This window comes from Plasmodium malariae (assembly GCF_900090045.1).
Source record: "Plasmodium malariae genome assembly, chromosome: 10".
NCBI lineage: Eukaryota > Apicomplexa > Aconoidasida > Haemosporida > Plasmodiidae > Plasmodium > Plasmodium malariae.
Genome location: NC_041784.1, coordinates 1,234,777 through 1,248,891, shown reverse-complemented (window position 1 = coordinate 1,248,891; position 14,115 = coordinate 1,234,777). Strand labels below are relative to the sequence as shown.

Below are 14,115 nucleotides of genomic sequence, written 5' to 3'. Positions count from 1 at the left end.
TTATTCGCTCAACCATGGGGCAGGGATACCCTGAACTACGGGCATTTCTTCTTTATCCTTGAAGGATAATACTACTCTGTTTCTATCGCTAGTTTTTCTTTTCACAACTGTAGCGTATAATCTTAATGAAATACTTACAAGTAAGGCAATACAAATACATATAAGGCAAATAACGAGAAATAAGTATATTTTAGAATTAAAATCTTCAACGGATTGTGCACTAACGATTCCTTTATTTATGTAATTGCTTGTTGAAAAGTAATCGTCTTCATCATCATCGTCATCATCGTCGTCGTCATCATCATCAGGTTTTGGACTTAAGTCGTTGATACTTTCTGCATTATTCCCCACAATTTTTGCTTCTTGTAAGTCATCATTATATTCGGCTTCAATATCGTTGAGTACGGAATTCTTCTTTTCTTCTACTCCATCAACAGAGCTACTGCTACCACTACTATTATTACTGTTCGTACTTTCTCCTTCCCCTCTGCCGCTACTACGTGCGTCATTCTTACCTCCAAACCTGAAATGCAACTGTACAATATTATTTTTTTTGCTAGTTTCTGCTCCCTCATTTACTTCAATGTAACTATCCTTATCTATATCTGTTGTACTGTCTGTTCCTCCATATTCTGTATCCTCCTCATATATCTTGTCATCATCCTGCTTTCCTACATTCTCAAAAATATACTCGTTTTCATCAAAATTTTTGTTGTCCTTACTACCGACAATACCACTACTACTACTACTACTACTACTTCCATAATTATTATTGTCCTCTACACTATTACCATGCAAGCTGTTGTTGTTCATCCTATTATTTTCAACATTCAAAACAGATGTTATGAGATCATTCTCCACGTTCTCCAAGTCGTCCAAAGCGTGAGTTCCCTCCTCCTCATGGCCTGCACGTTCAGGTTTCCTGTACTTGTTCATAATATGGCTGAAGTTGCTCTGGTACAACCTGTCAGGTTTGCTAGACTCATCGTTACTACCGCTACCACTGTTGCTACCACTACGGCTAACACTAACAAACGTGGGGGTCTTTTCCGACTGATGCTTCATAACCTGCAATCCTTTGTTCAGGAGATCCACTAATACAAAAGGGTGTATATCTTGCACATTCAGAATGTTAAGCTGAGAATTTTCTTTAGCGAAAATTTCAAGAGGGTATCTATAAGGAGCCATGTTTTTATCAGGTAAATCTTTCCATAAACAAGCAGACTGATAATTTCCATTCGCTTGTACCAAAATTGCATTTTCATGTTCTTTTTTTATTATATCATCATGTTTTTCATAGTTTACATTAACAAAGTTAACATTCTTTACATATATAGCTGCACCAAATTCAAACCAACCTCCATATTTGTAATGCATAGATATATCTTTCAAACAACTAACATCATCATGGATCAGGTTATCGCACTTTAAGTGTTTAGTAATACCAGCAATTTCACTTATTATATGTGGATTTAACTTTTCATAATTTGCTTCATCAGATAGATAATTATAAAGAGTAACAACTGGTTGAATATTATCATCATTAGGATATATCTCTTCCTTTAATGCATCTAAAATTTTTTGTAGTCTTTCTATTATTTCATTCATTTTGTTTGTAAAGTAATTCTTCTTGGCTTCTTCATAATTTTCATTCTTTACAAACTCATCAACGAAAAAATCTTTATTCAATAAGATTAAAAATATATAACCATTTTTATTTTTTACATTGTAATATTTTGAAAGAATATTATCATTGTTATATCCTAATGTATTCATATAATCCTTAACTGATACCATCACTACTTCAAACCCTTTGTAGTTAGTGCTTATCTTACTTTTAATTGTTTCATGCCAATTTTCTATTTCGTCTTTCGAATAACTTAATATTTTTTTCTCGTTTCCCTCATCCTTTTCTTTCAATTCATGCTCTCCTAGTGAAGTATTCGTTGCATCAGGTGTACCTTCCGCTACTACGTTAACTGCATTTTCTCCTGCATTATGATCGTCACTAGTCTTATCACTCCTAATCCTATATCCACTCACTTCCTCAATGCTTCCCCTATTGTAGGTCATGATAAGGTCAGCTGGATGGGGTAACTCATGTGGTAAAACATTCAACAAATCCCATAAGAACAACTCCACTGAATACCTCCAATTAGCATACTTGTTTCCTGGGAAATCTCTCCACAAGCCTACTACATAACCATTATTAAATCCATCATGTTTTTGATTAACTTTTTGTTTGAATTGCTCTATTTGATGTGCTGGTATAACATTTACTTTTTCTAAATCATATTCAACTGGTTTATATGTATAACCCTTTACAACCATAATACCTAGGAAATGAAACCAACCTCCATAAAGTTTATGCATGTCTACTTTTCTACTTTTCATATCATCAATATATATGGGTTGCGTAACTTTGGATAATTCTCCTAGTAGACTCATATCTAACAATTTCTTGGTATGATCATATGCAAAGCAATCATCTTTATATAAATACTGATAATCATAATTTTTAAAAAAAAATTTATTTTTTAAATTATGTATTATAGTATTCATTAAAAATGTAAATTTCCTTTTAATAGCTATATACTTATTACTTGAATAAACTAAATCTTGAAAAAATAATTTATTTGCTGTTACTACTAATACCATTGTATCATCAGGTAACTTAATGTATGCATGTTTATTTGGATCTACATGCTTATTATATTCTTTTACACTTGTCGTTGAAAAATATAATCCATTTCTATAAGCCAATTCATTTTGTACCTCTTTTCTAAAATAATTTATATTATTCAACTGTGGTTTTGTTTTCTTAAATAAAAGAAATAAATTATTCCATGTTTTATCTATATTCATCTGTTTTTCTAAATTATTTACTCCATTATTCATAATGGATTTCCTTTCCATCAATTTTTTGTTTTCCTCTTCTTTTTCAAAGCTATCTTTATTAGCTATTGTTGTAGTGGTTATCTTTCCACCCATCTGCTGCTCCTTTGCATATTCATCGCTTTCGTCCTTCACTTCGTCCTTATTTCCATCCTCATTATCATTATCATCATCATCATCATCATCGTCATCATCGTCGTCATCATTGTCAATAATGTCAACATTATTGTCTGCATCTTTATCCTCCTCGTTCATTAACTCATCCACTTCATCATTCTTTTTCTCTTCTACGGACTTGCTTTCCTTCATTTCGTTAGTAACCTTGTAGTTCTCTTCCTCACTGCCGCTAGTACCATCAACGTTCTGGTTGACATTGCTCTTCACAGAGTCAATATCCTTAGGGACAAATCTAACTTCTATCCCATCACCTGCACTGTAGTTCATTTCCTTCTCCTCTTTTGATTCTTCCATTTTTTCGGCCTGACCATGTTCAGAATTTTTTGCCTCATTACTCTGACCTTGGGACTCTTGGTCATTTTTCAAAATTTGATTGTTTTTGTTTACTTCGTCATGTTCATTATGTTTGATATGTTCCGTATTTTCCATATTTTTGTCATCTTGATCGTTTTTTTCCTCTTTGTCCTCCTTCGATATATCATCGCCTTCTATGATCCCATTGTTCATGTTGCCAGGCATGCGTGAATCATCTCCAAAGGTAATATTTAAAAATCTATTTGGATCGTCATTGTTAACTATATTGTTTAATTTTAACTCTACTGACTCAAAATTTAAATATACAAAAACAAGTACCAAATAAAGAAATACTACAAATTTATTTGACAGTATCATTTTATGATATATGGGAATGGAACCTAACTTTTTGCGTAGTTTTGGCTAATCGTCTTCATATATATATATACAACGCACCTCAAAGCGCTATGCACATATACATATACACAATACACAGTGTATATATATATATAAACATATATGGGAATAAACGTACATGTATTATATACATATATATATATATATATATGTATATATATGTACAAACACGTTTACATACCTACACCTTCGTATACATATATATATTATATATACTAAAGCGCATTACGTTAAAGCTGTAAAAAAAATAAATAAATAATAATAATAATAATAAAAAAGAACGTAAACCTACGGCAATATATTTTATTTTCCTATAATTAATAAAATTTTTAAAATGTCTTCTTTCTTTTAAAAACGAAAATTAAAAAAAAAAAAAAAAAAAAAAAGAAAAAAAGTTGAAGGATTATATATAAAAAATAAAAAAAAAGTAGGGCACGTTAAACGGGGATGAAGAAAAAAAAAAAAAAAAAAAAAAAAAATGGGCTTTTTTTTAATTTGAAGTACTATAATATATTATACATAATAATACCCCAGTGAACGAATAAAAAAGACTAATTACGTTAACCTAAAAATTTTATTCCATGAACATATGCAACTGTAAAGTACATGCAAATGTGAATGTATGTATGGTTCACATAACGCCCTTTGTTTGACCGTAAAAATTTTCTATTAATTATTACTATTATTTATTTTACTATAATATGCAAAAGAAAAAGTTTAAACATACATTAATCGCACCTAGTTATATATACATATATATATAAACACCTTACTATACACATATTATTATTACATTTGTTTAATTATACATAAATACTCATATATCTTTAATACATATGGTTAAACACATATATGAATAATATTATACGTGCAGTTACATATATATATTACATATAAGTATAAATATATGTATAATATTATTTCATACACAAAATAATAGTAACAAATGTACAGTAAAACACAAATTTATATTTATATATACATATACATATGTATATATATATATATATATATATATATATATATATATATATATATAAAAGAATCAAAACATTGTAAATTATTATATATAAGTATATTTTAAAAAAATCAAAACTTCTGGCGTCAATCTGAATATAAGTATTTATTTATTTATATATGTATACATATAATATAAATATATAAATAAATTTTAATAATTTATACGTATAAAATAATAAAAATACGTTTAAAGGTAAAATGTTATTACATAATATATATATATATATATATATATATATATATATATATATATATAAATGTATATGTATATATAAATGTACATGTATATATAAATGTAAATGTATATATAAATGTAAATGTATATATAAATGTAAATGTATATATATATATAATATATATATATTTTTATACTTGAAAAAAAAAAAAAAATCAAACATAAATTTTTGCTCTTCAAATTTATAAAAAAAAAATTAAAAAATGGCACTGTGCACGGTGAGAAGAATATTATATATAGTAATAAATTACAAATGCAAAATTATTATATAGTAAATGTACATTTTTTACTTTAATAAACACGATAAGTATAATAATATGCGATTTACATATATGTATATATATATATACTATGCATATTCTATATATATTATTTTTCTTTTAAAGTTTATCTATTTTTGGATTTAAAAAAAACTCGAAATCTCACCTTCCTAGCATGAGAATTATTTTTTTTAGGTTTTTAAAAAACGGAAATACTAGTAATATCATTTATTATATTTATATATAATATATATATATATAAATATATGTATAAATATATGTATAAATATATGTATAAATATATGTATAAATATATGTATAAATATATGTATAAATATATGTATAAATATATGTATAAATATTTGTATAAATATATACAATAGCGAATTATATAATTCTTTATTTTTTTATGTTTTTAATGTACTCCAAATATTTTAAATGTACACTGAACTTCTTACTTGTTTTCCTCTTTTTAGAAAAATATTTTTTTAAGAAAATTGTACATAAATGTATATGTAATGTATGTACTGTACTGTACTTCTACTGTACATATAATGTATATTTATTTATTTTAATTATTTATTTGTTTGCTTATTTTCTTTTTTGTACCTTTTATTATGAAAATATTAATTTTACAATTTTTTAAAAGTTATGGAAGGGAAATATTACCCTAATAATGGGATATGTAAAATAAAAAATCTTTTGCAAGGTAGAAAGTGTTATATGTATATATATAAGTACCATTATTGTAAGTATTATTATGTATTATTATGTATTATTATATATATATATATGTATTTGTATATGTATGTATTTGTATATGTATGTATTTGTATGATATGTATGTATTTGTATGATATGTATGTATTTGTATGATATGTATGTTTTTGTATGTATTAGGTATGCATGTATTATTATGTATATTTATATAATATATATATATACATTTTTTTTTTTTTTTTTTTTTCCGTAATGCACCATAATTGATCCTTTGCACTCTTATTATCATTTATTTGAAATTAAAAAAAAATTTAAGGCGCCGATACTATGGATGATTATGATAAAATACATACATATAAAAATATTTATTTTATGTATACATATATATTATATATATATATATATATTTAAAGAAAGATACAAACCAAACATACATAAAATAGTATAATAACATTTAATGCATTTATATACTTATGTAATTTACGATTTATCCAAAAAAAGGAAAACATATTTTTTAATTATCATTTCATATACCATATTTTAATACTACAATTTATATGCTACTACATCTTAAGTATATATATATTACATAATATATATAAATATAAAATATATTTTACCCATTAAATAATAAAGAATGGAAAAAAAAAAAAAATATATATATATATATATATATATAATATATAATGCATATAAAAGAATATTTATAGTTCGTTTCCCTTTGTTTAATAATATTTTAATTTTTTTTTCTTTTTTTCCATTTGTTATCTCTTTTTTGCTATTTTCAATGTTTTATTTTCTCAATTTTTTTTTTATTCTCAATTTTGTATTTATTCTCAATTTTGTATTTATTCTCAATTTTGTATTTATTCTCAATTTTGTATTTATTCTCAATTTTGTATTTATTCTCAATTTTTTTTTTATTCTCAATTTTTTTTATTCTCAATTTTGTATTTATTCTCAATTTTGTATTTATTCTCAATTTTTATTTATTTATTCTCAATTTTGTATTTATTCTCAATTTTGTATTTATTCTCAATTTTGTATTTATTCTCAATTTTGTATTTATTCTCAATTTTTTTTATCAATCTTAATCTTTTTTTTATTTTTATTTTTATATTATTTTTTTATTTTTTTTCCTCTTCCCCTTTTATATATAAACAGAAAAAATATGTGCGAGTCTTTTCCCTTTATGGAAAGGTTTAAACTACATAAGTGGGAAAAGAAAAAAAAAGAAAAGAGAATATAAAGAAAAATAAAAAAAAAAAAAAAAAGCTGCTACTACTGTAGCTAGAGCTAAACTGAATTATGTTAAGAACAAATTAAAAAAAAAAAAGACAGTATTTTTATATTTGTGCACAAATTTATGGATAGAAAAATTAAGAAAAAAAAAATAATATAAATATATATATAAGTTATTGATTATAATACGTAGTGGTATAATATTGTGTATATATATATATATATATACATATATATACACTTATAGCAGTAGGATACGGGAGGGGGATGGTAAAAAGGAAAAGTTTTTTAGTACATCGCGCATTTATTTAAAAAGTACTTATTATATATCTGTCTGCGTTTTGTTCAGTGTATAGGATGTACATTCGTGTATATTATTTGTATCATACATAAATTTTGGCTGACCTCTGCTTAATTAAAAATACTACAGCCCAAATAATATGCTTCGAATATGTATACATACATATATACATAATACATAAGCATATATATATATATGTATATATTTGTATTAATTTTACCCCAATACGTGCGCTTGGGTATCATGTACAGTACGCACAAATACAGTGCTATAGTTACATACGGAATGGGAGTAGTAAAATTTTAAATGTGCGCCACTGTACTATTTAATTAATGTACTTATGACTGTACGATTATTTTTTATTTTATTAATTATTGTGCATGAATGCATGAGACTGTTACGACTGTACATAATTAAAATGTATAACAAAAACGGAGGATGGACAATGGAGTTCCTTTGGGAAAGAAAAAAAAAAAAAAAAAAAAAAAAAAAAAAAAAAAAAAGAAAAAAAAAAAAGATATATATATGAACATATATATCAACAGATAGTAATAATATATATGATAGGAACATAAATAAACAATCATTTAATGAGCGAATGATTTTTATAAATAATACGTCGCAAAGCATGCAATCAGGGAGGAGTGCCACTTTGCTAATTATAAAAAAAAAAAAAAAATGATGCAATGAGCATAAAATTTATCTCTTTTGGAAATTTTTAAAAGAGGCCAAATGACAAAGGCCCATTTTGCAAACGGGAAAAAAAAAAAAAAAAAAAAACTATATGCGGCAAATAAATGTATATATATTAGTAAATAAGTGCTTAAATATTTACTTGTGCGCATACATACATATATATATATACTACATATATATATATATCCTACATATATATATATGCTACATATATATATATATGCACAATGCACATCGTTCCCGCGTGCAAACCTAGCTTAGCCCTTCTTCGTGCGCATGTGCAGGGGCTTCTGCGTAGTTAGCGATTGAATGTACGTGATACCTTGGTTATAGGTTTCTTTTCTCGTTCTTGTCTTTCTTAACATATCTTTTGAGTAAATAACTGGTAGAGATTTATCCAGTAAGTTTTCATAATGTTCACTAGAATGCATATTATTCCAAACGTCAATTAAGGTGTTTATAGCTTTTATTTTGCTAGTATAATCCCAATACTTTGATCTCTCTAGTACCTTAATAGTATGAACGACATTATTTCTATACTTGATATCCTTTGGCAAGGAATGAGCAACACACTGTAAGGTCGGGTATCTCATATAGCTCAATTCTTCTTCTTCTGTGTTTATTGGTTTACTATTTTTTATTCCACCGACATATTTTTTTTGTATATTCGTTTTAAACGATTTTAAGTTATAAAAGGGATAATTATCATAATAATACTTAGTATTCTCTGGTAGAATTTTTAATATTTCGTTTATAAATCCAGTAGTATTCTTGTCTTTATACATTTTTTTTTCTCCATCCTTCATATCAGCGTGCTCATAAGATGAACCATCATTTAACAATTCTTTCCCGGTAGATGAGTGTTGCCACTTTTCATGTGGACATTCCTTCTTATCTTGGTGTTTATTCTCATTTGTTGCATTCTTCATTATAGCGCTTAAAATTTTTAATGATGTGGTAATGCTTTCTTTAAATTTCTCTTTAAAATCATAGCTGTAATGTATATCTCCTCTAAAAGAAACTAAAGGTTCATATACCTCAACAGGTACATCGGCACTATTTATTTTTAAAACAGTTAAATTAATTTTTCTGTTCATATAGCTTTCTATTAAACTCTCTTCGTAAGGATTTTTAACATACTGATGAAGAATAAAATTAAATAATGCATTTTTAAATAGCATATAAGGATTTGTATATACGGCAAATTCGTTTATTAATGTCGGTTTTACTTTATCTAAAATATGTTTTCTCAAAGTGTTAATCATAATATGTATAAAACTGTTTGATATGCTGTGTTTCGTCCTATACTGGCTGTTCAGTAGAGTAAAAGCTTTGCTATATATATAAGATTTATACAAGTCTTCAATAAGAGTGTATTTCTCTATATGTTTTAACTCTTTTTCTTTTTCTAAACTAGTTCTTTCTTCATATATATCCATCATTGTTATATCGTTATTGATTCTCTTTTTCCCACGTTTTTCTTGTACAAAAGAAGGTTTCCTTAGCTTCATCAGTTTACTTTTCCGTTTATTTTGAACTGTATCTTGTGTCGCATCATGTTCTTTATTCAATCCTTGCCCTTCTACACAACCCACAGTGAAATCATAAATAACCTTGATATCCCTCTCCTTAATATTTTTCAATTGATCTTTTATTAAATTCATTTTATCATCATATCTTAAATTTTTGTATTTCTCTAATAGCTTGTTCACTATATTTTTTTCCCTATCGTAGTATTTCACTCCTGTGTGAAGATGCATTCTATTCCGCTTGCACACATACCCGTGCATTCCTCTGATCCGTCTTATACGCAAATATATAGCAGTCATTTTCGAACGTTTGGGCAGCACTTGGATTGACGTACTTGCTCTTAGTTGCGCACGTATTTGTACACGTGTAACATTGTAGTGAAGCACGTCACTACATGGTGCGTTTGAAGCCGGTCGTATCGAACGTTTGCTCGTTTTATTTATTTTGCTGTTTTTGCTGCATTTTGCTACTTCTGCTTTATTTAGCTACTTCTGCTTTATTTAGCTACTTCTGCTTTATTTAGCTACTTCTGCTTTATTTAGCTACTTCTGCTTTATTTTGCTACTTCTGCTTTATTTTGCTACTCTGCTTTATTTTGCTACTTCTGCTTTATTTTGCTACTTCTGCTTTATTTTGCTACTTCTGCTTTATTTTGCTACTTCAGCTTTATTTAGCTACTTCAGCTTTATTAAGCTAATTATGCTTCATTTTGCTACTTCAGCTTTATTAAGCTAATTATGCTTCATTTTGCTAATTCTGCTTTATTAAGCTAATTATGCTTCATTTTGCTACTTCTGCTTTATTTTGCTACTTCTGCTTTATTTAGCTAATTATGCTTCATTTAATTTTTTGCTTTCTTTTTTTTTTTTTTTTTTTTTTCCAATACATCATCCATTTCGTACCCTCGCGAAAGCATTAATGCTATAAAAAAGATGATCGTAAAAAGTGCGTTAGTCAGAGGGTTATACTGCACACTTCAGTTTTGCCGGAAGTTCCTTTGCAATATATACAAATATATGTATATAACTTGCTGCCCCTGAGAAGAATGAGCATATGTATGTATATGCATGCCCGTATATGCTTGACGACTGTGGATGGAACTGAGAATGCCCAAAAAAAAAAAAAAAATACATAAAAGTGTACGCAACTGTGCAATTTGCATGGGATTACAATAAGCTTTTGACTAAACTTTAATTCTTTCTCTTATCGCTTTTTCTCTCCATTCCGCGTCTGTATTTTTTTTTTTTTTTTTTTTGTTAACTCATTCGAACGGGCATTCCTTTTTTTCCTTGTGCTAGCTATATTATTATTACTGCCATTGCCACTGCCACTGCCACTGCTACTGCTACTACTACTGCTACTGCTACTGCTACTGCTACTGCTACTACTACTGCTACTGCTACTGCTACTGCTACTGCTACTACTACTGCTACTGCTACTGCTACTGCTACTGCTACTACTGCTACTGCTACTGCTACTGCTTCAGTTTTTTTTTTTTTTTTTTTTGCCCGTTTCTCGCCGCACTCACTCCAGGAAAGAGCAAAACATCACGTGGACCTCTTTGCCAAGAATGATTTTGCAAACTGCTAAAGGATTAAGTGGAAGAAAATGTATTCGCTTTCATCGCCAATTTGTGCATCGTTATAGTGCTAGTATATTGAACAGTCCGACTTGTACAAATGGAAAAAGTGTACGAGCTATTTGTTTCAATAATACCAGTGAAGAAATGAGTAAGGAGAAAATAATTTTTTTAATAAAGAATATACAGATAATAAATTATAAAGAGAAGCATGTGCTAAATCATGTAAGTAATTTATTAAAAAAATTTATAAATGAACTAACTATTGATGATATATATTTGGTTTTACACACCTTTTGCAAACTGAATTTTACAAAATATTCCCTATACAACAGTTTTGTAAAAATTATTATGAATAAGAAGCCTTCAATGAATACAAGGATATTAACACAGCTACTAATAGATCTTCATAAAACGGCATCCCTAGACATAAATATGTTAACCTTTTTTACTGAGTATTATATAAAAGATGCACTAAACAAATTTTCCTTATTTGATTTATCAATGATCTTGTTTATCTACAACAAATATAATTACAACGACTCCGAAACAGTTCGCCAAATATGCCAAGTTCTTAACTCGTGTTTTATGCCCATAATCGATCAGGTGGGGTGTACAAACGGGAGGAGGCGTCGAGCCCACGTGCATGCACGCATATACATATACATATACATATACATATACATATACATATACATATACATATACATATACATATACATATACATATACATATACATATACATAGACAGATATTTATTTATACCTTATGTATGTACGCGTGTCGAGTAAAAGCGAACGTATGTTTGTCCAAATTGATTCGAGGATTTAGAGGCACCGTTGAATAATTTTTTTTTATTTTCCATGTCTTTATTTTGTTTTTTCATTTTTTCTTTTTTCTTTATTTTTTTCCTTTTTTTTTTTTTTTTTAAAGGACAAGGGGGTACTAACTACAATATTGCTAAGCTTATCCATGCTAAATCTGAATTATGGAATGTATTTTAATTTGATAAAAGAACATGTATATAATAATTATGAACAGTTTGAAATTAAATATTTGTGCAATATTTCTTATTCTATTGCCTTATGGATTGCCACTAATTCATTAAGAGATGAAATACTGAATGATGTATTAAAGACTATAGTAAGTTTGTTGTTAAGTAATATAAGTAAACTTAAAAATGAGGAACTGAAGCAGGTAGGAAAAAGGGGGCGAATATGCAGAAAGATGGGTAAACAAGTGCGGCGTGTCAGCATGCACACATAGATACATATACCCACACGCACACTTATATATATATGTACACACATATATATATATATATGTACACACACTTATATATATATGTACACACACTTATATATATATGTACACACACTTATATATATATGTACACACACTTATATATATATGTACACACGCTTATATATATATATATTTACACACACACATACATATATTTATTTATATATACACACATATGTTTATTTGTACGTATGCATGTACCTATTCATACGCGATCATACAATGCAATTTTTCTCCCAACATCTTTTTAGGTACACATAGTGTTATATCTTTTGAAGAACATGGGGGAAAACTGCCAAGACGCTATAAACAAAATTGAAAAGAAAAATATTAGAAATATTATTACGGTTTCAAAGATACAGCAGCAGGTTGAGAAGATTTTCAAAGAAATAGGATTACGTGCTGAGAGGGAACTACCTGTAGGTCCTTATATGCTGGATTTTGCCATAAAAAAAAAGAGGGTACTCTGCAGTGCACGCTGCGGTGCACGCATGCATATCTGCATAATGCGCAAATAAGCGTATGAACATGGACATGTTAATACACACACACGCACGTACATACGTGCGGACCAAATTTTTACCGCGACTGTCAACCTTTTCCTTATTTCTATTCCTAGATTTGTATTGAGATTAACGGATTCATGCATTATTACACTTTTGGAGGAAAAATAAATACCAAAAGTTCCCTTAAGTACTATATTTTAAATAAGCTTAACTGGAAAGTAAGACGTGAAAACTCCAACAAACAAATAGTATGTCTTTCACGTTTGTGCAATTGAGTTTGCTATATATAAGCACTGACAAATATGCATATATGCACATACATACATATTTATACGAACCCGTATGTATGCAACCATATATATCTCTTTTTGCTTGTCCTTTTTTATAAATAGGTTATTACAATCGAATACATGGACTGGAAAAACAAGTCAAAGGAGGTTTGAAAAAAAAAAAAAAAAAAAAAAAACATGAAGGAATGAAAAGCTCGAAAAGACAAAATAATATGTGAATAGCGCGAAAAACAAATAAAACTGTGCACACTCGTTTGTTACACATTTCTTGCTGAAATGGCACAGTGCATACACACACACGTGAATGATTTTTTTCTTTTCTGTGCAGGACAAAATAAAATACTTAGAGACAAATATACTACACGAAATAAAATGATGACATAAGGGATATCCCCTTTTTGCAGTCTTTTGCGTATAACCAGTTAAGAATTAACAAGAAAAAAAAAAAAAAAAAAAAAAAATGCACCATGCAAAATGATAATTATTTAATGCAAAACGATAATTATCTAAAGCAAAACGATAATTATCTAATGCAAAACGATAATTATTTAATGCAAAACGATAATTATCTAATGCAAAACGATAATTATCTAATGCAAAACGATAATTATTAATGCAAAACGATAATTATCTAATGCAAAACGATA

General features: G+C 27.6%; 3 protein-coding genes across 3 annotated transcripts; 1 reads left to right on the top strand and 2 right to left on the bottom strand.

Annotated features, from left to right (window-relative positions):
• PmUG01_10036100 (conserved Plasmodium protein, unknown function) lies at positions 1-3,744 on the bottom strand (the record flags this gene model as incomplete). Its single annotated transcript, XM_029005558.1, has 1 exon — positions 1-3,744. One exon carries the CDS (start codon positions 3,742-3,744, stop codon positions 1-3), a length of 3,744 nt encoding a protein of 1,247 aa, XP_028862135.1.
• A 4,770-nt stretch (positions 3,745-8,514) lies between these two features.
• Positions 8,515-10,047, bottom strand: PmUG01_10036000 (conserved Plasmodium protein, unknown function; the record flags this gene model as incomplete). Its single annotated transcript, XM_029005557.1, has 1 exon — positions 8,515-10,047. One exon carries the CDS (start codon positions 10,045-10,047, stop codon positions 8,515-8,517), a length of 1,533 nt encoding a protein of 510 aa, XP_028862134.1.
• Positions 10,048-11,513: 1,466 nt separating this feature from the next.
• On the top strand, positions 11,514-13,844 carry PmUG01_10035900 (RAP protein, putative; the record flags this gene model as incomplete). The annotated part of the gene is made up of 6 exons (XM_029005556.1): positions 11,514-11,972; positions 12,301-12,564; positions 12,924-13,133; positions 13,292-13,396; positions 13,571-13,615; positions 13,797-13,844. 6 exons carry the CDS (start codon positions 11,514-11,516, stop codon positions 13,842-13,844), a joined length of 1,131 nt encoding a protein of 376 aa, XP_028862133.1.
• Between the last annotated feature and the right edge of the window lie 271 nt (positions 13,845-14,115).